The 27121-nt window shown below is 50.8% G+C and overlaps 2 protein-coding genes across 2 annotated transcripts; one reads left to right on the top strand and one right to left on the bottom strand.

Annotated features, from left to right (window-relative positions):
• The first annotated feature begins 4603 nt into the window (after positions 1-4603).
• On the top strand, positions 4604-15888 carry SLC22A14 (solute carrier family 22 member 14). Its single transcript, XM_045902163.2, has 10 exons — positions 4604-5142; positions 5864-5967; positions 6168-6322; positions 7376-7544; positions 12420-12540; positions 12794-12891; positions 13149-13363; positions 14622-14634; positions 14920-15057; positions 15673-15888. Exons 1-10 carry the CDS (start codon positions 4678-4680, stop codon positions 15878-15880), a joined length of 1686 nt encoding a protein of 561 aa, XP_045758119.2. The 5' UTR covers positions 4604-4677; the 3' UTR covers positions 15881-15888.
• An 8867-nt stretch (positions 15889-24755) lies between these two features.
• On the bottom strand, positions 24756-25944 carry LOC135362276 (deleted in lung and esophageal cancer protein 1-like). Its single transcript, XM_064576103.1, has 2 exons — positions 25865-25944; positions 24756-25013 (listed from the first exon to the last, which is right to left on the bottom strand). Exons 1-2 carry the CDS (start codon positions 25913-25915, stop codon positions 24774-24776), a joined length of 291 nt encoding a protein of 96 aa, XP_064432173.1. The 5' UTR covers positions 25916-25944; the 3' UTR covers positions 24756-24773.
• Positions 25945-27121: the final 1177 nt, after the last annotated feature.

Genomic DNA, 27121 nt, shown 5'->3' with positions numbered 1-27121 from the left:
TCAGTTGTTAAGCGTCTGCCTTCGGCTCAGGTCATGGTCCCAGGGTCCTGGGATCGAACCCCGCATCGGGCTCCCTGCTCCGCGGGAAGCCTGCTTCTCCCTCTCCCACTCCCCCTGCTTGTGTTCCCTCTCTCGCTATGTCTCTCCCTGTCAAATAAATAAATAAAATCTTTAAAAAAAAAAAAAAGAGAGACTAAAAAGCCAAGCCACAGGCTGAAGAAAATATTTGCAAAACATATATCTAATAAAAAGACTTGTATCCAAAATATACAAAGAACTCAAAACTCAACAATAAGAAAACAAACATCCCAAATTAAAAGTGAGCAAAGAGATAATTCACCAGAGACAAATAAACATATGAAAAGATGCTCAACATTATTTGTCATTAGGGAATCACAGTTTAAAAGAATGAAAAAAATGAGCTAACACTACATATCTATTAAAAGGACTAAAATCCAGGACGCCTGTGTGGCTCAGTGGGTTAAGTGTCTGCCTTTGGCTCAGGTCATGATCCCATGGTCCTGGGATCATCAAGCTCTCTGCTCAGCAGGGAGCCTGCTTCTCCCTCCCGTTCTGCCTGCTTCTGCTCTCTCTCTCTGTCAAATAAATAAATAAATTAATTAATTAATCTTCAAAAATAAAAATAAAATAAAATAAAATAACTAAAACCGAATAAACTGACAACACCATTTGCTGATAAGGATGCAGACAAACAAACATTTTCACTCATTGCTGGTGGCAGTGGAAAATGGTAGAGCCACTTTGGAAGAAAGTTTGGCAGTTTCTTACAAAGCTAAACATAGTTTTACCATATGACCCAGCTCCCATGTTCCTAGGTATTTACCCAAATGATTTGAAAACTATGTTCACACAAAAACCTGCATGCAAATGTTCAGCAGCTTTATTCACAATTGCCAAACACTAGAAACAACCAAAATGTTCTTCAATAGGTGAATGAATAAACTGCGGCAAGTGAATACAGTAGAATATTATTCAGTGATTAAAAAAAGAGCTATCAAGCCATCAAAAATTATGGAAGACCCTTAAAGTGCATATTGCTAAGTGAAAGGAGCCAGCCTGAAAAGCTATATACTGTACGATTCCAGCTATATAACATTCTGGAAAAGGTAAGATATACAGTAAAAAGGCCAGTGGTTGCCAGGGGTGAGAGAGGAAGGAGAAGGGTTTAATAGGTAGAACACAGAAAATTTTTTTAGGGCACTGAAATTCCTGTATGGTACTCTGTGATGTCCTAGTGGATACATGACCCTATGCATTTTTCAAAACCCATAGGATTTTAGAGAGCAAAGAGTGAACTTTAACATATACAAATTTAGAAAATCATTTAGGAGACCAAGGGATCCCGGGATGGAAGGCAGACTGACAAATAACTACAACTGTATTACAAATGTATGTGACATACACAAGAATTCTAAATTAAGCTATTAAGCCGTTTATTAGAGACTTCTAATTTAATTGCATGGTAGTCAAAAGACAATTTCTGACTCTTCTTTGAAATTTGCTGAGTCTTGGTTTCTTGCCTGGTACATGATAAAGTTTGATAAATGTTCTAAGTATAGGCATGAGAAAAATGTGTATTCTCTAGTGGTTAGATGCCGAATTTTACAAATGACCATTAGAAAAAGCTCATTAATTGTGTTATTCAAATAATCTTGATCTTTGCTAAGTTTTTGTATTTTTGACTCCTTGGAATAGATGCACTGAAATTTCTCATTATAATATCAGAGCTGTCAATTTCTCTTGTTAGTTATACCCATTATTATTTTATATATTTGAAGACATTTGTCAGGTTCATATATAGTTAAAATTAACATTTGTGGTGTACTGAACTTTTATCTCTAGATAATGAATCTCTCTATTCCAAGTGATACTTTATCTTTTTGTCTGGTAGTAATATGGCTAAATCAGCTTTCTTTTGATGACTGTTTGCCTAATAGAACTTTTTTTTAAAAAAGATTTTATTTATTTAATTGAGAGAGAGACAGAGAGAGCACAAGCAGGGGGAGGGGCAGAGGGAGAAGCAGACTCCCCGCTGAGCAGGGAGCCTGGTGCGGGACTAAATCCCAGGACCCTGAGATCATGACCTGAGCCGAAGGCAGACGCTTAACCCACTGAGCCACCCAGGCACCTTGTCTAATAGAACTTTTTCCATCCTCCTACCATCAGCCTTTCATGCTTCTGTTTTAAATGTGCCTTCTTACAGGGTGACCAAATTGTCATGCAAATCAAAACTCTTATGAGAGGGTAAGGGGACACCATGAGTCATTACACCAGCACAAGGGACGTGAACTGGATGTGTTCTGGGAGAACTGGAAATTACTGGCCATCCTCTGTAAACTTTTAAAAGCCTTAATCCATGGGGCACCTGGGTGGCTCAGTCGGTTAGGTGTCCAACTCATGATTTCAGCTCAGGTCATGATCTCAGGGTCGTCAGATGGAGCCCCACGTCCGGCTCCACACTCAGTAGGGAATCTGCTTGAGATTCTCCCTCTCCCTCTGCCCCTCCCCCTGCTCTATAAATCAATCAATCATTAAAAGGCTCAATCCAACCATCTCTTTAACTAGTGATAATCAATGTACCGTGTCTCATTTCTCTAATCTCAATTATTGTCATCTGCTTTTTCTGTTTCTTTTCATTTTTTTCTCTTTCCTTGACTTCTTTTGGATTGAGGGTTTCTATCTGTTTTCCCCTTCAGTCTACCTTTTCCCACTACTGTTCTCTAGATATATCACTGGAATGGTTGTCCTTGAAATTTTATCATGCAAATGTACCTTTGAACTCTTGGTTTTTCTGTCCTACACCCTAAACAATAGAAAGGTTGTAGGATTGGCTCAGATTGTCCCCCTCCTGACATACATTATTGTTGCCCATCATTAATCTTTTTTCCCCCCACAAATGGACAGGATTTTTATTATTTAATACAATCAATAGTTGGATTTGCTTACATGTTTACCATGTTTGATTGCTCATTGTTGGCATCTGAGGCTGTCCTCCTGAGATAGTTTTCCTCCTTTTTTTTTTTTTAAGATTTTATTTATTTGACCGAGAGAGAGATAGCGAGAGCAGGAACACGAGCAGGGGGAGTGGGAGGGAGAAGCAGGCTTCCTGCTGTGCAGGAAGCCCAATGTGGGGCTTGATCCCAGGACCCTGGGATCATGACCTGAGCCGAAGGCAGACCCTTAACAACTGAGCCACCCAGGCGCCCCCCTCCTCCTTATTCTTTAGAAACTCCATTAAATCAGGTCTCTTACAAAAATGCTCCCTCAAATTCTGACTAGCTATAACTGTCTTTATTTTACCCTAGTTCTTGACAGATAATTTTGCTAACTCAACAATTCTAGATCAGCTATTATTTTCTTTTTTTCCAAAGATTTTCACTCTCTTCTGGTTTCCTTGTTGCTTATCAACTCTTGTTTCTTAACAGAAGACTGTGAACACCTCTCATTTGTCAGTGATCTGTCTTCTCTCTAGATGTTTTTGAAGACCTTTGTCACCAATGTTCTGCAGCTTTATTACAATGTGTATAGCCGTGGGTTTCTTTTTTATGGATCCTGCTTGGGATATGCTGCTTCCTGAGTCTACGGATTCCTGTTTTCCAAGTTTTTAGAAAATGCGTTGCTTTTATCTCTGTAAATCTTGCTTCTCCATTTCTCCCCCTGGGTCTCCAACTGGATGCACGGTAAACCTTGTATCTCCCGAGTCTCTTTGCCTTTCTTTCACATTTCGGCTGTGTGTTCCAATGTGCTAATTCTCTGAATCAAATCTGACTCAGTTTTTTTCCTATTAGTGTTTCCATTTCTTCTAGAACTTCAGTGTCTTCCCTCCAAAAACTTCTTTTTGCCCCTTCTTGTCATTAGTTCATCTTGTAATTACGACTTTCGGGTCTTTGAAAAGTTTGTATGATAGTGGTTCTAGAAACTCTGCATCTGACAGTTCCAACACCTGCAGTCAGGAGCTGTTGGTTCTTGTTTCTGTTTACTCAGAATGGATTGCCTTCTCACAACTTTCAGAATCTTTCATTTTGAACTCTTTGCTTGTTCTGCTTAATATCCTTCTAGTCAGTATTGCTATCTCCTTCCCCGCCTCTCCTTTACCGGCCTTTCCAGTTAAGCTCTATGATGCTCTATGCCACTCTACCATTTTGGTGCCCCAGGCCTGGCTCCCGACTTCTGTGGTCACCTGGCTACTCCTGATCCAGATATTCGGGGGGGGGGGGTGTTTGCGGGGCGCGTTGTTTATTTTTTTGAAGAATTTCCCCTGGAGATCTCTCCTACCTTTTGCAAGACTAGCAGCGCCTGCCTGTCTGTGTAACCAAAGTTTCAGCTGTGGGGAAGCTGTGGGAGAGAAACCTCCTCGGAACTTATTCATGACACGGGAAGCATAGCATTTTCTAAAACATTTACAAAATCCTAATTGCCCTGAAAATCAGGGGTGGGTGGGCCCCATGGGGAACAAATTGTTAAGTAAGAAACCAGAAGTGAAGGAGGGAACTACAAGAACATCAAGGCTGGAATCCAAACTTCCGGTTAGTGGCTCCCAGGCCAGTCTCTGATGTCTGAGAAGTGGTGTCAGCAGAGACTGAGCTGCATCCTTTCTTTGAACAGGTGGCAACAGAAAGCAACTGCAAGGTAAAGTGCAGATCCCACTATCCGTCCATGAACTTGAACCAGCTTGAGGCACCAGAACACACCCAGTCCCCGTCTCTGGAGATGCTGTTACGCAAGTTGAGGGCTACAGAAGCCCAGCAGGATGACAAGTTTGCCAACATCCTGGATGTGGTGGGGGAGTTTGGCACATTCCAGCAGAGACTGGTGGCCCTCACCTTCATCCCCAACATCCTGTTGGCCTTCTTCATGTTTGCAGACATCTTCATGTTCACAGCCCAGAAGCCTTATTGCAATACCAGCTGGATACTGGCAGTGGACCCCAACCTGTCAGAGGCTCAGCAGTTGAATCTGACCCTGCCCCGAGAACCCAATGGCAGTTTCCAGACATGCCTCATGTACTTGCCTGTGGCCTGGGATCTGGAATCTATTATCCAATTTGGCCTCAACTACACAGAGTCATGCCAAGATGGGTGGATCTATCCTGAGACCAAGAAGCGATCACTGGTCAATGAGGTGTGCCTTCTCCTGAGTTGTCTATAGCTACCCCACAGCCCCAGAGACGTGCCCTCACCCTCACTGAACAGGTGGGGAAACTGAGGCTCGGGGAGGGGAAGCAACTGGTCCAAGGTGACCTTGCAGAGGCAGAGCCATGGCAGAAATGTAGGATCCCAGTTGTCTAGGCCTGGCCTCACCTGTCTTAGCCAGGAAGCTAGAGCTGACTTGAATGTCAAGGCAAATGTCAGCGGGCAGGCTTTGCCATCTCTCTAGGGGATTGCTCCGTAGTTGTCACTCTGCCCTCTGAACTCACACAAGATAGAGAACTGGGGAAAGCAGCAGCTTTGATCAGGTACCTCTTACAGGGTTTCTCAGCCAGCGCTATAACCTGGGCTCTTCACCGCACAGACCTGCCCAATTTGAATCTCTAGGCTGGGGCCCAACATCTGTATTTGGGAAAGGGTCTTCAGTGATTCCAGACTTTGCTCAGTTACATTTTTACCTATTCCCCATTTTGGCCTGGGCCTCTGGTCCCCTCTCTCCAGGCCTCGCTCCCAGGGTCTGTCAGATGCAGGATGGGCACATGCACAGCTGCCTGTTCCTGTCCCAGGCCCCTTCTGCCTAAAGGTCCACCCTGGGTGGGGGGTGGGGGTAGTGATGGAGGGGTGTAGGCTGTCCCTGGACCCAGAAGGCTGACCCTGGGTAGAGGCCTGTAGCCAATCCTGCGTAAAACCCCCAGTTTGACTTGGTGTGTGGCAAGGACCGGGACACGGAAGGTGTGCAGACCATGTTCACGGCCGGCCTCCTAATAGGGTCTCTCATCTTTGGGTTCGTAAGTGACAAGTGAGTGTCCCGGAGTTCCCTCTGGTCCCTGGAAGCCCCTGCCTCCTCCTCGTGGGCATTCAGAGCTAGAGTCTCAAGCTGGGGGAGGCGAGGGTAGGGGCACTCTGGAAGCCTACGCACGGCTCAGGACCGCCCCGGGTGTCGGGCCGGGCCAGCCACGGAGGTCCGCGCTTGGCGCAGCCTGCCTTGGACGCCCGCAGGCTGGGCCGCTACGCCACCATCCTGATATCGCTGCTGGGGCTGGCCATCTTCGGCTTCGGGGCAGCCTTCGTCAACAGCTTTCACCAGTACCTGTTCTTCCGCTTCGCCGTGTCCCAGGCCCTGGTGTGCTACGCCATCAGCAGCGTGTGTTTAGGTGAGGCCCAGCCGTCGGGGGGGGGGGGGGGGGGAGGCGGGAGGCGGGGCGCGGGCGGGGCCGGAGGCGCGCAGGGGCGGGGCCTCGGGGTGCACCGCGGGGGCGGGGCGAGCGTGGGGGCGGGGCTGGCGCGTACCTACGAGGAGCCCGCAGGACTAATAGGGTTGCGGCCCAATATGAGGCTGGCAGTGGAGGGAGCTTCCACACGGTTCGTCCTGGGGTTGCTGGCGAGTCTGTGCTCAGACTGCCCTTCCACCCTCATCCTCCATCCTAGCCCCCTCGTACCCCGCACATTCCCCTGTCATACCTCTGGCGTCCCCCTCACATGGCTTATATTTACTGAGACCTTCAGAAGGCCCGGGCCAGCTGCTAAACCCTTTACATGTACTGTGTCATTTCATCGTGATGTACTCTTCTATTATGCCTTTAGCAGAGAAGGATACTTGAGCCTCAGGAAGTTAACCAACTTGCTCAGGGCCACACAACAGTTACATGGAGGAGTTGGGATTTCATCCCAGGCCTGTGGGACGTGAAAGCCCCAAGTGCCCATACACTCATTCCGCTTACAGCTGCCGTGGCCTGGTGAGCTCAGGGTTCCCTGGCAAGAGACCTCTTCTCCTTGGAGTTTGTCCGAGGGAACTGGCTTCTTCACAGAGCCCTAGGCCTAGGTGGCCAAAGCCCTGAAGCACTAAGAACAAAGATAAGGACACAGACGCCTTGCCCCACCACGTGTCAGGCCACCTGTGAGGAGTTGTGCGCCAAAATGGGCCATTTCTGCGAGAGAGAGACCCGTGGTCAGGCAGGAGGCGTTGAGAGGGAGCAGTTAGGTTGAGAAGGGACTGGAGGCTCTATGTGCGATTGGAAGTTCAGGCAAGGGGCCTAGGGTGTGTCCTGGGGGCACAGAGGCACCCTGCTTGGCTTTGAAGTACTGTCGAAACTTCACCCAGGTTGAACTGTCCCAAGCAGGGCTGGGGCATCTCAGAAGGCTGGGTGCTGGGGTAGCCCCAGGGATCCCGAGCTAACCATGATTTTGTCCTCTTGGACTCCGCACAGCCACTGAGTGGCTAATGGGCCAGCACCGAGCCCACGCCATCATCCTGGAACACTGCTTTTTCTCTGTGGGAATCCTGTTCCTGACCGGGCTTGCCTACAGCCTTCCCCACTGGCGGTTGCTCTTTCTGGTGGGTGGGGCACCTGTGTTCCCCCTCATCTCCTACATCTGGTGAGCAAACAGGATGTGCGCAGTGACAGGTCTGATGGGCTGGAAGTTGAGGGGTGGAGGGTCCTTGAAGGGGTGGAGTGGGTGGAATTTTCTCTTGGAGAAAATGCATGTGGATGAAATGAGAAAGAGCCCAGGGCAGAGCCTCTGGAACCCTAACATTAATCCCCATCAGAGGAGATGCTCAAAGAGATGTCAGAGAAGTAGTCAGAAAAATCGGAAGGCAAAGTGTTGAAAGGCAGGGTTGAAGGCAAGAAAGGTGATGCTGGGGAAGAGTCCCCTGGCCTTGGGGACCTTGAGCTGGCTTCAGTGGAGTGGCAGGGGTTTGAGGAAGGAGAAAGGGCTGAAAAATGGAGCCTTCCAGGAGACGACTCTTGCCACAGTGCTGGGCTGAGGTGGGCAGGGGGAAAGTGATGACGTGGTTGGCAGCCAAGACAGTCAGGGTATGTGGTCAGGTCAGGGTATGTGGTGTTCTGAATGGTGGGGAGTCAAAGACAGGAACCCGAGACCCCCAAGCTAGGAAGGGACACGTGTGATGGGAGAGGGAGGGAAGAGAAGGCAGATAGAGAGTGAGAGGAAAAGACAGAAATCACCTGGTTAAGGTGTAGAGAAAGGATCAGGTTTCACCTTGACATCATCATGTTTAATCTTTTCAACCCTGAAAGAAGGATGTGAGTCTCATGTCCTGGGGGCTGAAGGGGTGGGGGTGAGAGGAGAACTGAAGCTTCAGAGGATCAAAATAACTTGCCCAAGGCCACACAGCTACAAAGTGGCAGACCTGGGATTTGACTCAGCCTGTGTGGCTCTGAATTTTACCCACTGCACCATACACAACACGGATTGTAAGAGGTGGAGTTACCGGTTAAGAGGGAGGGCGTGTAGGTGGCTTGGATACCTTCCAAATTCCAAAGTTGGCGACCATCTTTGGCAGTCATTGACATTCCCAAGTGTGTACTGGGGCCAGCTGATGCCAGGTGGCATGACTCTGTCATGACAGCTAGGAAATAGTGTTTCATGGCTTGACCTTAAAACATTTTTAAAAAGCAATAAACGCATGTGGTTAAAGACTAAGTAATACCAAAAGGTTTGTGGTGAAAAATAAGTCAACAATTTCAGCTCCCCTCAGCTCCCCCAGTTCCTTCCCCAGAAGCTGTCACACTGTGGACTCTTAGCTCTTTCTTCTGGTAAATGCCTACATAGTTCTACATTCTGTGAGTAGACGGCTCCTTGAATGGGGCACATTTTTCTTCAGACATGTCCTGTCAGCTGTTCCTTCACCGACACTTGACAATATCTTGGGCAGGTTCCATCTCTTCACAGTCAATTCGTTTTTCTTTTTTTTTTTCAAAGATTTTATTTATTGGGGCACCTGGGTGGCTCAGTTGGTTAAGCGTCTGCCTTCTGCTCAGGTCATGATCCCAGGGTCCTGGGATCAAGATCCTCGTCGGGCTCCTAGCTCGGCAGGGAGCCTGCTTCTCCCTCTCCCTGCCCATCCCCCTGCTTATGCTCTCTCTCTCTCTCTGACAAATAAATAAATAAAATCTTAAAAAAAAATAAAGTTGAAAAAAAAGATTTTACTTAATTTAGAAAGAGAGAGCAAGTGAGTGGGGGGAGGGGCAGAGGGGAGAGAGAGTCTCAAGCAGAGCCTGGGCTGAGCCCAATGTGGGGTTTGATCCCAGGACCCCAAGATCATGACCTGAACTGAAATCAAGAGTCGGATGCTTAACCGACTGAGCCACTCAGGCACCCCCTCTTTACAGTCATTCTTAATTGTAAGAAAAAAATCTCATTTTGGTCATTCAGACTCACTCTGAGGCATTAAAAAATCCAGTCTAGTTCAATTTAAAACTTGATCTTAGATCTAGTTCACAGCTTCTCCCTGGGGGCTAACCAGCTCAGGCTAGTGTTCTGACCTTGGCCCTTCCTCCTTTGTCTATCTGCTCTGATCTTCCAGGTCCTAGGCAGGGGCTAGAGCATCAGAGAAAAGAGACAAGTGCGCAACAGGGGCTGTTATCGGTGGTCAGTGTCCTCTGTAGGGCAGATATTCGGAGGCAGGTGCCTTCGGGGCCCATGTGTGGGTCTTCAGGGGTCTACTTGGTGTTTCCTAATGCTCCAGGCACTGTCTTTATGACCTCTCCACACTCTGTCTCTGGCAATTCACCCATAGCCTCTTTCTGCAGAGGTCTCCTTGCCCCAGCACATGGGGTGCTTCAAGATAGCAAGATCCCCTTGGCCAAAAAGACTCTCACCACCCCCATTCCCCAGCCTGCCATTGTGCGTGTCTCCCACCAACTTCCTGTCTGATCATATCCAGGGGAGGGGGGGGGTCCCCCATCTCTGGGTTTGCATTGATCCTCCAACTTGAGGGCATGTGAATGAACTCTCCCTGTAAATGACTGCCTGCAGCACAAGGCAGCCCCCTCATTTCTGAATCAGTAAGCTCCAGGCAAAGAGTGGGAGGGCAGACTCCCTTTCTCAAAGGTGGTCTCCTTCACCAGGCTTGAATAAATGAAAACAACCTGGGGAAGGGAAGAGAGTCTCACTGCCATGAACTGGAAATTTCCGGCCTGATTCCGTGGCTGGGGGAGGTGGCTGCTGGGCTGTTTTGTATTTTTATTATTATTATTTTAAAGATTTTATTTATTTATTTATTTATTTATTTATTTATTTATTTATTTGCAAGAGAGCACAAGCAGGGGAACAGCAGAGGGAGAGGGAGAAGCAGGCTCCCTGCTGAGCAGGGAGCCCGATGCGGGGCTCGATCCCAGGACCCTGGGATCATGACCTGAGCCGAAGGCAGATGCTTAACCGACTGAGCCACCCAGGCGCCCCTTATTATTATTTTTAGTGAATCCTGTCCTGAATGTGCTAACACCTCTCTTTAGAATGTGAGGTTATCAGTCATTGTTTAATGGCCTTGGGACATCAGCTGAAATTCTAAGACAAAGGTTTCCATGTCATGTTCGGTTACACTTCCTCATTCTCTGATTTTATTATTTTCTCAATAGCATTTGAAACTTGTATTATGAAAATAAAATTGCAAAACATTCTCAAATGTTTTTGGGGATACAAGTTAGAATTTTCTTTTTTTCCCTCTTGCTCCCTACATTACCTGTGTCCTCTGGGGTAATTTTTTTTTTTCTGCTTGATTATTTTGGCCCCTTTTTCATTGAGAAGTTGTTTTTTTGTTTTTTTGTTTTTTTCAACATTTGGTGCTTTTTGGTCATCCCTTCATCGTTAAGAGTAACTTACTAAGATGCTAATGGGAAACTGTGAACAGAAGTTTATTGCCTGGCAATCTTGTAGGGCAATGCCTCTCAAATTTCTAGGAGCAGCAGAATCAATCACATGGGGGCTGGTTAAAACATCAATGACTGGGCCCTGCCCCCAGAGGGTCTTAATCAGCAGGACTGGGGTGGGGCCCAAGAATTTGCATTTCTAACAAGCTCCCAGGAGATGCTGATGCTGCTGGTCCGCTGACCACACTTTGAGAACCATTAGCACTGGGTGACCAAATGGCAGGTGCCTTTTTTTTGAGGGATCCCAAAGTCAGGGCGTTGCCTGGCTCAGGTTGCTTTGTTCCCCAGTGGACTGGGAGCGGGGACTCTTGTCATCATCACGGAGACTTCCACTCCGTTCCCCTGTGTTTGTCCTCAGCCTGCCCTAGGCTCTGGGTGCAAACCTCAGAGGGAACTGGAGTCCCGTATCTGAGGACTGGGGTGTTCAGGGTCCCCTTGCTACATGTTGGGACTTGCCTCGTGGCCACCGGCCTGGCTCCATCCACTTCCAGGCTATGTGTATGTTTGCTAAATCTTTCTTCCACCCATCCTCTCTCCCACTCTCTTTGTTGAGATCCTTTTTCTTTCCTCTAGTTTAGAGTGGGCACGTGCTCAATCTCCCATCTTTTTGAAGAAGTCCCAGGTGGGTGACTTTCTTTAGGAGAGTTCCCCAGCCTTACTGTGGAGAAGGATGGCAGGGGGACTGTCTGATGGCCCCTAGTGGAGGGCAGGAGCTGGGGCAGACAGAGAGAATGAAATGGCCCCTAATGTCAAGGGCATGTGTTTACACGGCTGGCCATGGAGTTCAGGCCGGGGCCTGGATCCGTGGCGGGGGGGGGTGGCGGGCAAGAAGTCAGCAGGGGCTGATGGCATAGTTTGTAAAGAGTGCCTAATCAGGGCCCTGAGGTCCATACCAGCTCTGCCTCTGTGACCTTGGGCAAGCCCTTACCCCCTGAGGCTGGGAATAAAATGGGGATAATCATACTAGGTCCAGGGTTGGGCAGGGATTAAACTGGATGATTTATATGTAAGAGCACCAAGCACATTCCCGGGCACCTCATAAGTGCTTTAAATGTTCACCTGTGTGGATTCTGGCAGCCTGGGAAGATCAGGAAGAACCGAGGGACCAGAGTTATTCCAAGGTCAAAGGCAGTGGGCAATGTGGCAGGGGAGAAGGTGGGACAGAGGGGACCTCTATTCACTCAGGCAGGGGCTAGGCCCTGGGGTCCCCCATATCCTCCAGGCTGTTAGGAGACAGAGAGGGAACAGGAGCAATGCCGACCATGAGAATGGGGCCCTAACAGAGGGGGTGGGCATTGGTGCCCTCAGCGTGTCTGGGCAGGTGGGGCCGAGCCCTGAGACAGAAGGGTAGAAAGCGCGTGCAGGGAGCGGAGGGGGGAAGAAGCTACAGCTGGGGCAGAGGCAGCTAGGGCCTGGGGTGACCCTGAGCGGCAGTGGGGGCTGTGTGTGGCCTGGGGAAGGGCTGACCGCCAGCAAGGGGTGGAGGGTCACTTTCAAGGCCTCCAACATCCACGTCACTTCACGTTGGCGGTCTCTGGGGCACCTTAGAAGGATGGCTAAGAGTGGGTGGGCCATGCAGGATCATGCCGGAGTCCCCGCGGTGGCTGCTGATGAAAGGGAAGCTAGAGGAGGCCAAGCAGGTGCTGTGCTTTGCGGCCAGTGTGAACAAGAAGATCATTCCCTTAAGTCTGCTGGACAAGGTAAGAGGCCTCGGCCTGGAGCGGGGCCAAGGCAGGGGCTGTGGAGGAGTCTCTTCCTTCTTCGGGGGACCTCTGCCCAGAGGCTGTCCCCAGTCCACCGCTCGAGGAGAATGGTGACAGCAAAATCGAACCCTGCCAGCGGAAGCCCAGAGACCAAGTTGGCACTTGGGGGTGAGGGGGTTGAGGTCCTGTGGGGGTGGGGAGCAAGCTGGGGTCTCGGTCTGGCCTCTGGCTGGTCCTGCTTGTCCTGTAGCTGCAGCCGCCTGGAAAGAAGGTGACTAAGGCCTCTGTCCTGGACTTCTATAACAATAAGCACCTCCGCAAGGTGACCTTGGTGATGGGTTGTGTGTGGTGAGTACTGGGATTGGCGGCAGGGACTGCAAGCAGAACCTGCCAGAAGCTCTGGTGAGGGAATGGGCAGGTGGCAGGGGGGCAAGGCCAAAGGATGCTGGCTTGGCTACAGGTCCAGAGCTCTGTGCTTATTTCTGTCCCCCATCCCCACGCTGCTCTGCTTGTCTCTGCCTCTGCCTTTATTCCTGCCCTGTCTGCTGTATCTCCGCCCCCCCTCCCCTCTCTCTCTGAGTGTCTCTCTCCTGGCTTCATTTCAGGTTTACTGTGGGTTACAGCTATTTCACGTTGAGCCTCAAGCTGAAGAATTTGGGCATGGACCTCCCTTTCACACAAGTGATTCCTGGCATCATGGAGGTGCCCGCCCGGCTCTGCTGCATCTTTCTCCTTGAGCAGATGGGGAGGAAGTGGAGCCTGATTGCGACTCTCTTCCAAGGCTCCCTTATGTGCTTGCTTGTCCTTATCCTCCCCTCAGGTACGGCTCACCCTCCCCTTGGTGCCACTCCGTCCCCCCAGCCTTCCTGCTTCCTTAGACCCCTTCCTCCTGCCCTGTTTGGCCAACAAGACACCCTGGGAGTCAGCTGGGGCACCCATGGCCCTCCTGCCCTCCTGAGCTGGTGCCGGTCACTGGAGCACTGCCCTCCTCAAGGGAGAGTCCCAAGACTGGGCGCTGGAAGCTCTCAGAAACCTGGAAGAGGAGGGGGTGCTGTCCTGAGAATCCTCCTTGTGTGGGGGGAGTGGGTGGCCTTCTTCCAGCCCGCGTCAGATCTGATGGTTAACAGATGCCCACAGATAGTCCTTCAACTAGTACCCCAGGCCCTGCCTCTCATCAATAGCCTCTGACTGGGAAATGCCTGTTATCTGGAACTTCACCAGGAAAAAATAACCTGCCCCCTGAAAATTGAGTGTAACAGGGGGCTAAGCTCTCAGGAACATTCTTACAGGGAGGCCTCTCCTTCCCAGGAGGGCACAGTACCCTTCAGCTCAGAACTAGCAAGCAAACTGGGGGTGGGGGGGTGAAGGCGCAGCAATATTTTCAAAATTGCAAAGATCCCTGGGACGATGAATATGGCCCAGGTCACAGGATTAGAGAGTGGCCGGCTGAGGATGTAGACATTAAGATGTCAGTGCTCTCTCCGTCAGAACCGCTAACCACGAGAGCCCCCTCAGCTGCTGGGGCCAGGGAAGGGAAGCCGGGTCCGGGGTCTGCCTCCAGGGGAGCCCTCCTGTTCTCTGGGGGCTAGAATTATGCGTGTCTTGTCTGGGACCCTTCCTCTCCCAGATGCTGGCCGTGTGGACCAGCTAAAACAAAATGGGGCAACAAACGCATTCTTAAATTGCTGTTGCTTGGTAGCTTTTGTAAAAAGTGGGCCTATACAGAGTCAAACAGAAATGTTTAAAACTCTCAAATGTGTGAGAGAAACTAGGAGTAGAATCCCCAACAGATAAAGCTAGATCTCCAGTTTCATCCCAGAGCCAAGAGAAGCTGGGGCCAGAGTGGGGAGTGGGGCAGCGGCGGGGCCCGGGAGAGGCTCATGGAGGAAGAGCGGCAAGCGGCCAACTCCCGGGCAGTAAGCACCAAGCTGGAGGAATGGTCCTTCCTGGATCTTTTCTTCCTCCTCTTCCTCCCTCAGAGTGCAAGTCTGGCTGCCCAGCGTTGGGGATCCTGGCTCTAGGGACCGAACACTTCCGGGCCCCCGTGCACAGTTCCCTTCTTCCTCCACCTTGCGGAGGACGGGAGGGAAGGTGGGAGGGCCCTGAGCAGGCCAGGGGGTAGGGGAAGCTGCCTCAGGTGAGGATGTGGAAGACAAGAATGAGGCTGGAGGCAGAGGTATGGGGGCTGAGAGGCCAAAGGGTGAGCAACTCTCCCACTGCAGTTGTACTAACTTCTGGCCTGGCTGGGCCTGAGTCTGCTGACCAGCTGACCAGGTCCGGGGATGAGGGTGGGGGGGTGGGGGGGGGAACTACTCAGATGCCTTCCAGGAGGGATGGAAGGAGAGCAGATGGGTGGCCCCCTGTCCCCCACCCCAGACTCAGGTGGCCATGTTGTCTGGCCACAGAGCTGAAATCCATGATAATCGTGATGGCCGTGCTTGGAGAGTTCAGCCTGGCGGCCTCAGTCTCTGTGTTCTTCATCTACACCGTGGAGCTCCTGCCCACTGTCCTCAGGTAGGCAGCCTGGCGGGCAGGGCCGTGGGGGCTTGGCAAGGGTGTGGGACCCAGACGCTCCCGGCAGTGAGAGTGGCTGAGCACCTGGTGACAGGCACGCGCTGAGTGGTTTCCCTGGATCACCCCATTACCCCCCCAAACTTCGTCGTTAGCGCTATCTCAGACAACAGAGTCAGGTGGAGGCCCGACCGCAGATGGCAGAACCGGGCAGTCTGAGCGCGGTCTCGGCCTTGCACTGCGCGGATCTGAATGTGTCTGGGCTGCTCTGAGGCTCTGGCTGAAGCTCTGTGGGGGGGGGGGGGGGGTAGGGGGGGAAGCCTGTGGTCAGGGTGGCGGCTCCCCCTCCCTGCCCAGCTCCACTGCCCTGTCTTCTCGTGCGCACCCACCGCGCCTTGGCTTTTGCTTCTCCTGCTCCTGATCCGTGGAGCAGGCCCCCAAGAAATAACCGCCCGCCCTGGATCAGGGGGGAGCCAAATGCTCCACGGGCACTTGGTGAGTCGGGACAGGCTGGAGACTGGAGCATGTGAGGTTTGGGGAGCTGCTGCTTCTACCCCACCTCCACCCAGCCTCTGGGCCCAGGAGGTCTCCTAGATGAGCTCTCACCTCCCCTTCCAGGGCGACAGGTCTGGGGCTGGTGTCTCTGGCCTGGGCAGGTGGAGCCATCTCATCCCTGGCGGTCAGCCACCAGAAACTCACCCTCCTACCCATATGTCTCTGCTGCATCTCAGCCGCCCTGGCCTTGTTCCTCTGCTCCCTGCTACCGGAAACGCAAGATCAGGCTCTCCCTGATAACCTGGAGCACTGGTTCCTGCAGACAAGGTAGGCGGGTGAGGCCCCTGGCCCTGGCCCCTGAGAGTGTGTCGGACACCGTCCACCCTGCCTGCGGGCCAGAGGGGCCTGTGACACCAGGGCCGCTCTGGGTCTACAGCAGTCTCCCCAGCTCTCCTGGATGTCACCACCTACCTCCTCTCTGCAGCCTGGCCTCTGCCAGCTTCTATCCTTTTGGCTCTCCTGACCAGCCTGGGCCAGGCCTTCTCCTTTCCTCCCCTTCTGGCTGCTTGTCTGGCCTGGGTGCTGGCCCTGGAGATGGCCTGGGCTCTCTCCCTCCCAGGGCACAGGGCCTGGCTGGGGACCAGCTCTCCGAGTACCTCTCCTTTCCTATCCGAACTCTCAGCTTCTCAAAGAGGACCCGGTCTTGATTCATGACTCTGACCTCAAGGCTCCAGCAGCCCAGAGCCCCGTTTGGGCACTTCTGGCCTCATGATTGGCAGAACCATGCCTTCTGGGATTTGCGCCAACGTGGCCCCTCGCTCTCTCCCTGGACCTGAGGGGACCCGAGCACCAGTGAGAGGCAGAGCCTACCTGATGTCCTCCACCTGATGCTCATAGCACAGGGTGGCTGCCTCTGGCCATCCTCTGCCCTCCTCCCCACCATCCTGCTCCTCTTTGCCTCCCTCCTCAAACTCTACTGATACCATCTGTGCTAGGCATTGTCCCCAGGCTGGGCTGGCAGGTGTCCAGTCTTAAGGGCTATTTTATGGGGAGAGAGGCGCGCCAACAGTTTTCCCCTGATGGGCTCTGAGGGAGGGATGCACGGGACCTATAGAAGGCCCTGGAGGGAGGAACTTCAGTTTAGGGAGCTGGGGCAGGCTTCATAGAGGAAGTGACATTGGGGGAAGGCTTTGAAGGATGAAGAGGCGTTTGCCCCGTCGCAGGGAGGGGGAATGCAATGTAGCAGAATCACTAAGAACACAGACTCTGGAGCCGGAGGGCCTGCACTTCTGTCTCTGCTACCACTTCCTAACATGTGCCGAGGAGAGTTACCTAATGCCTCAGAGACTCAGTTGCTTCATTTGCAAAAGGGAATGATAACAGAGTAATAAAAATAGCTAACGTTTACTGAACCTTTACCGTGTGTCAAGTCGTGCTCCATACATGCCTTTTCATACATTGTCCTAACAACAGCCACGTGCAAGATAGGTCCTGTCACTACCCCCCATTTTACAGATGAAGAAACTGAGGCATAGAGAAGCAGAGACATGTAGCCCAGCCTTTCTCTGTCATGGGGCTTTGGGCAGGATTAAGCCCACATAATGTGCGTGGCGCAGAGTTCTGGCATGTGGCAAGTGCTCAGTAAATGCTAGAGATGGACCCCCAAAGATGCAGGAGCATGAAGGGTCTGGGTATGGTTGGGAGATGGCACACAGCCGGTCCTGGAGGTGAGGGTCCCTCACGGGTGCGTGACAAAGCCCACCTCTCAGGAATGCACAGCCAGGCTTGGCTACAGTGGCTTCGGAGGTACTGCTTTTCTTAGCTCCTGAAGCTGCAGCTCATGACTTGTTCTCCAATGGCTTCCTCAGGAACATGGCTGAGGACCCGTTCGCCGAGGAGGTAGTATCTGGTGATGGGACTGCGGAAGTGATGAAGAACACCATTCTCAGTTCCACGATGCTGAAATCGGACCTGGACATTCTCTCCAGCGCGCCTTGGCAGAACGCATCTTTGCACAGCAGGGGAAAGGAAACAGACCCACGGAATGACTGAGCCCCGGGCCCCCAGATGATCTCGGTGGGAGCTGAGTGGCTGGGTGTGGGGCTGTGCACTCCAGGCCACGAATTCCATGCCCAATCCAGCTTGGGGGCAGGTGAGTCCTGCTCGAAGGCCAGCCCTCGAGATCCAAAAATGGCCCCTCCTGGGCGAGCTAGGGTGTGATTCATTCTAATAAAGGTCATGTTGGACTTGAGATGGCGAGGTCAAAATTGGCTGTGTGTGGAGAGCCCAAAGACCCAGGCCTGGAGGAGGATGGGTCGAGCAGTCTCCCTAGAGTCCTTTCTGTCCTTAGCTAAACTTGGGGACAGCGAGGGGCTCTCTGTATTGGGGCAGGGGGTTGGCTGTGTCTGTGAGGGCTGGGAGTGAGCAAGGGCAGGACTGTGCCCACACCACCCACATCCTCTAGCCCAGGCGTCTGCTAGCGTGGGGGGGCTTCCAGCTCATGTGCAAGCTGACATAGACTTCAGCCCCGCCATACGCACCTGCCAAGGGTGGAATGTAAAGGAGTAATGGCGACTTTTCCCACTTGTACCAGTGCACAGAGCTTTCTCACTCACTTTTCCCTTTGACACTCACAAATAAGCATGGCCTGGGGATTACCCATCTCAGCCTCATCTTTTGGGTTCCTTCCCTGATGGCTCTGGCCTGGCTCACCTCTGACCTCCACCACCCTGAGGATAAGCCCCTACATCCGGCTCACAGTCCCCACTACCCTGTTGTGGGGGCTTCCCCAAACAGGGTCCGGGGCTCCTCAATGATTAGCCAGACCCAGAAACCTTTAGGTCAGGCCCTGGGCCCCACATCCTCTCTCCAGGGGAGGGCAGAGCCTGGTCCTTCTCCTCTTTCTCGGCTCAGTTTCTTGGAAGATCATCAGCTTGCAGGGAGGAGCTAACTCCCCGGGGCTTTGGAGAAACGGACAGAGAAGAGTGCCCACCCTCGTGGAGCAAGGGCAGCATGGGCTCTTCTCGTGGGCAGGGTTGGAGGGCAGCACACAGCGACGGCTCCTAGCACCTGGCCCGAGCACACTGCTCTGGGGGAGTGTTCTCAAGCTTCGGCACAGCAAGAAGCTGGTGCCCACGCCTTCTCCTGCCCAGGATCATTTTCCCTGTCCCTTGGTTTCTTACCGAATTTCCCACGATTGCCTCCCAAGTGGGGTTTGAAGTTCCCAGAAAAAGGGGTCTCATAAGTTACCTGCTTATGGGACGACAGGATGTTTTAAAGGCCTCCCCTGCTCTTTCGGAGGGGGGCGTTTGAGACGTGGGGCTGGTCAGCACCCGAGCCCCCTTCTGAGCTGCTTCAACCCTGCTGTCGGCTTGCGGGCACTCTGTACATTTCAAGCAGCATCCCTGTGGGGTTGGGTTAGAGGTGACAGCGTAAGAGGCTGGGTCCCATGTGTAGGTCACTGCCTGGGCGGTGGGAGAAGTGGCCGAGCAGCTGAGAGATGCAGAAATGACTTTGCTGGGAGGATTCAGCCAGTGCTTCAGAGAACAGGAGGAGGAGCTGGGTCGGGACAGAAGGGACAGGCAGTGCTGGTGTGATGGAGCTGGTGGCCTCAGGTGTGGCAGTGGGCAAGACCCAGCGCACTCCTAAGTGACTTAGGTCTCCTGTGGGTGGCCAGGATTTGTCCGTCAGTTCCAGATAAACCTATCTCGTTCATTATAGCCATCTCAAGGACTCATGTGACTCAGAGTTTGACATTATGTATTTTAACCGACTAGACCCACGCTGTCTCACCCAACAGCCACTAGCCAGACATGGCTGCGGAGGGCTTGGAATGTGGATAATCACAGTTAAGATAATGCCGTGAGTATAAAAAACAATTTGGAAAATTTAGTACAAAAGGAAACACAGAATATCTCATCAATATTTTTATATTGGTCATGTGTAAAAATGATAAGATTTTGGATATATGGAGTGGATAAAATATTAAAATTAATTGCACCTTTTTGTATTTAATTTTTATTGTTATGTTAATCATCATACATTACATCATTAGTTTTTGATGTAGTGTTCCATGATTCATTGTTTGTGCATAACACCCAGTGCTCCATGCAAAACGTGCCCTCTTTAATACCCATCACCAGGCTAACCCATCCTCCCACCCTCCTCCCCTCTAGAACCCTCAGTTTCTTTTTCAGAGTCCATCGTCTCTCATGGTTCGTCTCCCCCTCCGATTCCCCCCCTTCATTCTTCCCCTCCTGCTATCTTCTTCTTTTTTTTTTTTCTTAACATATATTGCATTATTTGTTTCAGAGGTACAGATCTGTGATTCAACAGTCTTTCACAATTCACAGCGCTCACCATAGCACATAGCCTCCCCAATGTCTATCACCCAGCCACCCCGTCCCTCCCACCCCACCCCCCACTCCAGCAACCCTCAGTTTGTTTCCTGAGATTAAGAATTCCTCATATCAGGGCGCCTGGGTGGCTCAGTCAGTTAAGCGACTGCCTTTGGCTCAGGTCATGATCCTGGAGTCCTGGGATCGAGTCCTGCATCGGGCTCCCTGCTCGGCGGGGAGTCTGCTTCTCCCTCTGACCCTCCTCCCTCTCATGCTCTCTGTCTCTCATTCTCTCTGTCTCAAATAAATGAATAAAATCTTTAAAAAAAAAAAAATTCCTCATATCAGTGAGGTCATATGATACATGTCTTTCTCTGATTGACTTATTTCGCTCAGCATAACGCCCTCCAGTTCCATCCACGTCATTGCAAATGGCAAGATCTCATTCCTTTTGATGGCTGCATAATATTCCATTGTGTATATATACCACATCTTCTTTATCCATTCATCTGTTGTTGGACATCTTGGCTCTTTCCACAGTTTGGCTATTGTGGACATCGCTGCTATAAACATCGGGGTGCACGTACCCCTTCAGATCCCTACATTTGTATCTTTGGGGTAAATACCCAGTAGTAATTGCACCTTTTTAAGAAAAAACTTTTTAATCGCAGAAAATTTAAAACTACACATAACTTGCATTTGCGGCTCCACGTTATATTTCTATTAGACAGCACTAAACTAGAACCTTCTTTTTATTGGTCTCCCACATCATTCTTGTCACATGGGTTTCTTAATGAAATATTGAAAATTAAATGCCAAAATTGCAGGAAGCTGCACACTGCATGATCCTACGGATCTGGTGTCTTTATGATATAATTGATCTGTAGCAAACACGTCAGCCAGGGTCTCCCTGTGTGACCCGCAAACCTGTGATGCCTGTCACCCGTGGGGCTCTTGGTACCCCCGTCATGATCACTGGCTTATGTGGAACTCTGTCGCCTGCATCTCGTAGGGCTCTCTAGGGAAGATGTATCTCACCCAAGATAAATTTGTAAGTAAAAATTACTGAGCACAGGAGGAAACAAGCTGGCGTGAAACAGAAGCAATAAACCGGAGGATTTACCATAATTGTGCCATCCAGCAGGGGGTAGGGCTCTCTGAAAAGGCTTGACATTTGCTGAAATTGTTCAAAGAGATGAAGCAACCTAACTCCTAAGACACTCACTTGGAAAATGACTCCATAAAGCCTTGAAATGAACGATGTAGCAATTGAAGTTGGAAAACACAACAGAGAAGTGAAATTAGAATAGATACAACTGAAGAAAGAGTGAATTGTTGGATATTCTTTGTGGGTTGTTTCCCTTCTTGTTAAATAGCATCCCTCATCTCTACTGATACTTTTTGCCATCAATTCTAGTTTGCCTGAAATTGCATTTACTCCAATCTTAAAAGCTTCATTGAATAACATGCAGAGAAGTGCATAAATCAGTTAATGTTCCATTTTATGAGTTACCACAAGGCACTTGGTATCCATCACCCACACGGCGGAGATTAATAGCACCTCAAAGTTCCCTCCTGATTCTCCCATTCACCACCTTTTCTTCGTCCAAGGAAACTACTCACCTTCTGACAACATAGGTTACTTCTGCAGGGTTTTGAACGGTAGGAGGAGCCGCAGTTCAAATTCTTGTGTCTGGCTTCTTTCAACTCTGAGATTCCTCTGATGCGGTGTAAGAACTTTGTTTTTATGCTGTAGAGAATTCCAGTATTACGAGTTGACCACAATGTATTCATCCACTCTAGTCGTGACAAACATTTCGGTTGTTTCCAAAAGGGAGAAATGTGCTGTGATGAATAATGCTTCTGCTATGGTCTAATTGTTTGTGTCTCCCCAGAATAATATGTTGGAAACTTAATGCCCAAGTGATGGTATTAGGAGGTAGGGCCTTTGGGAGGTGATGAATGAGAATGAGATTCATGCCCTTCTAAAAGAGGTCCCTAAGGGCTAGCTTGTCCCTTCCACCATGTGGGGGCACGGTGAGAAGATTGTCCTCTGCAACCTGGAGAGGGCCCCTCCCCAGATACTGAATCTGCTGGTGCCATGATCTCGGACATCCCAGCCCCTGGCACTGTGAGAAATAAATTTCTGTTTTTCATAAGCCACCTGGTCTATGGCATGTTGTTATAGTGGTCCAAACAGACTAGGACAGCTTCTATGGACTTTCCTGTAACTGTCCTGGAGCACAGAAACACATTTCTCTAGGCTCTACTTGGGAGTGAAATTGCTGGGTTGTAGGGTACACATCACTTCAACTCTGGTCTGTCAAGCCATTCATCATCCAAAGTAGTTGCTTCAATTTACACTTTTTATTTTTATTTTTATTTATTTTTATTTTTTATTTTTTTTATTTATTTTTTATTTTTTTTTAAGATTTTATTTATTTATTTGAGACAGAGAGAATGAGAGAGACAGAGAGCACATGAGAGGGGAGAGGGTCAGGGAGAAGCAGGCTCCCTGCTGAGCAGGGAGCCCGATGCGGGACTCGATCCCGGGACTCCGGGATCATGACCTGAGCCGAAGGCAGTCGCTTAACCAACTGAGCCACCCAGGTGCCCCAATTTACACTTTTTTTTTTTTTTTTAAGATTTTATTCATTTATTTGACAGAGAAAGACACAGTGAGAGAGGGAACAGAAGCAGGGGGAGTGGGAGAGGGAGAAGCAGGCTTCCCACTGAGCAGGGAGCCCGATGCGGGACTCGATCCCGGGACTCCAGGATCATGACCTGAGCCGAAGGCAGTCGCTTAACCAACTGAGCCACCCAGGCGCCCCCCAATTTACACTTTTTAAAGGCAACGTAGAAGATGTCCTCTGTGTCACCTCTTTGATAATACTTGACATTTTCAGACTTGAAATTTTACCCAATCTTGTGGCCGTGTAATGATATCTCTTTGATTTAAGCTTACATTTCTCCCATTCCTAAGGAGGTTGAGTGCCTCTTGATAAATGTATTAGCCACTTGGATTCCCTGTTTTGTGGAATACCTAGTCAAGTCTTTTGCCCATTTTTGTATTAGGCTGTCTGTTAATCGTATAGATTTGCAGGAGGACTTTATTTGTTCTTGATGAGTCTGTTGTCAGTTATATGTGTTGCAAATATCTTCTCCCACTTTGGTTTTCCATTTCACTCAAAAAATTTTTATAGTTCCTTTTTTTAAAAATACAGGTGCCTAATTTTTCCAGGATCTCTTGTTGAAAAGAGTTCCCCCACTGCCCTCAGTGCCATCATAAATCAAGTGACCATAAATGTGAGTTTGAGCCTGGGTTCTCTGTTTCATTGGCCTGTTTGTCATTCTTGTGTCAATGCCATCTTTTCTTGGGTGCTGTGGTGTATGAAAGTCTTGATATTCAGGACATCCCACATTGTTTTTCCTTAAGAGGGTCTAGTCTTTTCTCTGCCCTCTGCACTTTCATATAGATCCTAGAGTCAGCTCATTAAGTTGCACAACAAAAATGAAAAACACCTGTTGGGGTTTGGGACTGGGATTGGGGTTGTCTATAGAACAATTTACAATATTGAGTCTTCCAATCCAAGAATATTCTAGATCATCCATTTATTTAGGTCTTCTTTAAAGCTCTTCAGCAAAGTTTTACAGGGCGCCTGGGTGGCTCCGATGGTTAAGCGTCTGCCTTCGGCTCAGGTCATGATCCCAGGGTCCTGGGATCGAGTCCCACATCGGGCTCCCTGCTCAGCGGGGAGCCTGCTTCTCCCTCTGCCTCTCTCTCTCTCTGTCTCTTATGAATAAAGGAATAAAATCTTTAAAAAAAAAAAAAAAGCTCTTCAGCAAAGTTTTATAGTTTTATGGTTTTCTTTATTGGGCCCTGTATGCTTTTTATTTTTCCTTGGGTACTTGATTTTTTTAAGCTATCATAAATACTACCTTTGGTTTTTGTTTTTAATTTCATTTTCCATTAGTTGCTGGTAGATGGAAAGGCCATCAACTTTTGTATATTAGCTTTATATCCACAGTCTTGTTAAAGAAATTGTCTCTTCCTTTCCAATGTTTATGCTTTATATTTCTTTTTCTCACCTTACTAGACTCTAGCTGGTTCCTCCAGTATGAAATGGAACAGAAGTGGTATTAGCAGGTATCCTTGTTTTACTCCTGATTTCAGAGAAGACATTCAACAAACATTTTAACATTAACTATGCTGTTTGTTGTTAATTTATTGTAGATAGCCTTAATCAGATTAATGAAGTGCCTTACTATTTTTCTTTTTCTAGGAGTTGGGTTTTTTTTTTTTTTTCCTCCTCTGGATCTTAAATTTTATCAAATATTGCCCTTTTGGAAAGGCACTTCTCCATCCCAGGAGCTGTTCAGAGTAGGTGCCACCTCATCCATTCCCCAGTTTATGGTCTCGTCCAGCCACCTGCCCAGCAGACCTACTTCTTAGCTCTGGGCAGTGTTTTATTTCTACCTCTGGGAGCCTAGGGCTGGGGTATGAGCAGAGCCTCAGAGCTGCTGGAGCTTTGGCCCCAGAGCTGCAGGATGCAGGCCTTCTCACCGAGCACACCTTCCACCACCAGCCTGGACTCCTATAGCTCACTGCTCCTGGAGGGAGTGGGAGGCTGAGGTTAGGAAGGGGGTCTGGGCCTGGAGGGTGATGGTATTTGGGGGCAAACTGACCGGTCCTGCCTCCAGCAGGCCACTGTTTGGAGATACCCTGAAGGCCACAGGGTCCTTGTCTGGCTCCTGCTGGCCTGCACCAAGGGAAGGGAGCACGCGAGCGTAGGCAGCTCCATGCGCCGCCCCAGCGAGCCCCCCACCCCACAGCTCAGGTGTGCACCTCTGGTCCGGCCCGGTGCCACGGGGCGAGGCACCCTGGGATCACTTGGGATCTGGGAACCGGCCATCTGCGGGAACCCCCAGGTGGTGCCAGCCTGCGGGGGAAGTGGTGGGCAGGTACAACCTACCCGTCAGCACAGCCCAGTAGCTCCGACAGCCGCTCAGGTTCATGAGGTCGACCTCCCGGACCTGCCCCTGGTTCACAAAGCAGGTCCCGAAGTCCACCCAGCTGGTGGAGAGCTGCAGCTCGGGCACGGCCACTGTGGCCCTCAGGGGCACCACCTAGGGGGACAGAGCCTGCAACGTGGGGCCCTCGTGCCCTCCTGCTGACCCCAAGCCCCGAAGCTTCGGAGGAACACATGGGCAGCACCGCAGCGAGTGGAAGGGGGCTGGCGCCGGCATCTAAAACCACAGCTGGTGGGGGTCTGCGCCGGTAAAGGGTCCCGAAGACGCCATCTGCCCTCCCTCCGCCGCCCCTCCCCCTGCCCTGATCAAGCTCGGTGGTTTCTGCTCCCTGGTCAGGCTGCCCTCCCCCTCCTCCCCCAGCCCCCAGGGTCCCAAGGCCCAGCCCTCTGCCCCTCCTGGGCTCTGGGCCATCTCACCTCTTCCCTTGGCCTCAGGCCCCACCTGTGTGCTGACCCGTCCTCGCTCCTGGCAGTCCCCCCACATCATCCTCAGGCACCACCATACACACCTCATCACCTCAGCCTTCCCGCCCCTGGGCCCCAGCAGCCGCCCAAGGACCAAGCTGGGGGGCCTGCCTGGTCACAAACGGATTCTTCTTCTGGCCTCCCTAGAATCCACCCCTTAGGCTATTCCTTTCTGTTCCTCACTGTACCTTCCAGCTGGGAGGCTTCACGTGCCGCATACCTCCTCCAGGAAGCCTTCCCTATTTCCCACCCTACAGCACCTCACCTGGTTCTGAGCTGAGCTAGGTAAGGAAGGATGACGCTCGTTTCTCCACGTGTGTCCTCAGGGAAAGGCCTCTTCCAGGGCAGACCCGGCCCTCAGGGCGAGGCCTGGGGCTCCTCTTATTTCGGAAGGCCGGGTCGGGGTCTGCCCTCCTCTGACCCACGAGAACAGAGTCTGGCCCGTTTCCGCCCTCTCCGACATGGGGCAGGCCTGGGACTCACCTGAGCGGTCTGGTTGGCGTACTCCAGGAGCAGGTTCTGAGTAAACACCATCTCTTTCTCCCCACTGGCGCGCTGCCGGATGTCCACCCCGGGCAGCATCTGGTCAGCTGGGAGCTTCTGGTAGGAGAGCAGCTCCAGGGACAGCGAGAAGGACACGTTCACCTGAGCAGATGTGAACAAGCCTGTCACCTGAGGCTGCCGAAGGCAGGCGGCGGCTTCTCCACCTGGAGCTCCGTCCTCCTTCCCTCCGTGGCCCCCACTGCCCGGCAAGGCCCCAGCTCGGCCCCTGCCCACACGCAGCCTGCAGGGCCGGCCCAGACTGAGCCAGCCTGGCCCGGCACGCAGCGTGTCTGGTGCATTCGGTCCACAGACACGGCGCCGCGCTCTGTGCCCAGCACCCGTTAGTACTGGGGACAGGGCCCTGCCTGCCCTCAAGAGCTGAGGACCTCGAGGGGAGACTACAAGCAAACCGCCCTTTACCCTTGGCATGCCCAGGGCTGTGGGCAGGCCTGTTGGCTAGGTACTGCCTGTGTCTTTATCCTGAGGACAGCGAGGAGCCCCTCTGATGGGTTGTAAGCAGGGGGATGTCCAAATCAGCTTTGCCTTCCTCGGAGGTCACTCTGGCTGCTGTGGGGAGGTTGGCAAGGAGACACAAGAATTAGGGGGCTGAGGTGTAACTTCCATCCAACAGGATGAGGCTCGGATGTGTGGCTTCTACACAGGTCAGCGGACCTAGCTCAACAAATGTACCTAATACCCCTGTTAAAATACAGATTCCTGGGCCACTGGGTCAAGAGCAAGTCAAAAGTACAACCAACTGTAAGACCCTTTATTAAGACTTTGAAAGATTTAAGGCTGTGCCTCCTAGACCCTTTCAACCAGAGCAGTTTAGTAGAAGCTTCTCGGCAATGTTCCGTATGTGTACTGCTCAGCACAGTAGCCGCTAGCCAGATGTGGCTAGAGTCTTAGCGCTTTTCTTTTCAAGAAAAGGAAAGATGGAAAATGAATGAGTTCAGTATTTCAATGTAAGAAGGTAGAAATAGGGTAAACATGCCCATCAAATATATAATGAAATGATAAAGAGCCGAGATTAATGAAATACAAAGGTGAAGAAGGCTGAAAGTTTGTTATTTGAGAAAATTAATTATGGAAACAAATGGAAAAACCTCTGCCAATAAGAATTCTTTAAAAAGAAAGAGAGAGAGAAGGGACAAATAAACAATATTAAGAATTAAAAGGGAGGGGCGCCTGGGTGGC

Source organism: Mirounga angustirostris, unplaced genomic scaffold (assembly GCF_029215605.1).
Source record: "Mirounga angustirostris isolate CCGP_5_RB_7025 unplaced genomic scaffold, mMirAng1.0.hap1 SCAF_1, whole genome shotgun sequence".
In the NCBI taxonomy this organism is placed as follows: Eukaryota; Metazoa; Chordata; class Mammalia; order Carnivora; family Phocidae; genus Mirounga; species Mirounga angustirostris.
The sequence above is the reverse complement of the archived record's forward strand: the minus strand, read 5'-3'. Positions and strand labels throughout refer to the sequence as shown.

Coding starts and splice junctions, on each gene's coding strand:
- LOC135362276 (XM_064576103.1), bottom strand. CDS start 25,915: ATGGTGTTTACTCAGAACCTGCTCCTGGAGTACGCCAACCAGACCGCT. Junction 25,014..25,864: donor ACGCCAACCAGACCGCTCAG/GTGAGTCCCAGG, acceptor CTGTCCCCCTAG/GTGGTGCCCCTGAGGGCCAC.
- SLC22A14 (XM_045902163.2), top strand. CDS start 4,678: ATGAACTTGAACCAGCTTGAGGCACCAGAACACACCCAGTCCCCGTCT. Junction 5,968..6,167: donor TTTGGGTTCGTAAGTGACAA/GTGAGTGTCCCG, acceptor GGACGCCCGCAG/GCTGGGCCGCTACGCCACCA. Junction 6,323..7,375: donor CATCAGCAGCGTGTGTTTAG/GTGAGGCCCAGC, acceptor GACTCCGCACAG/CCACTGAGTGGCTAATGGGC.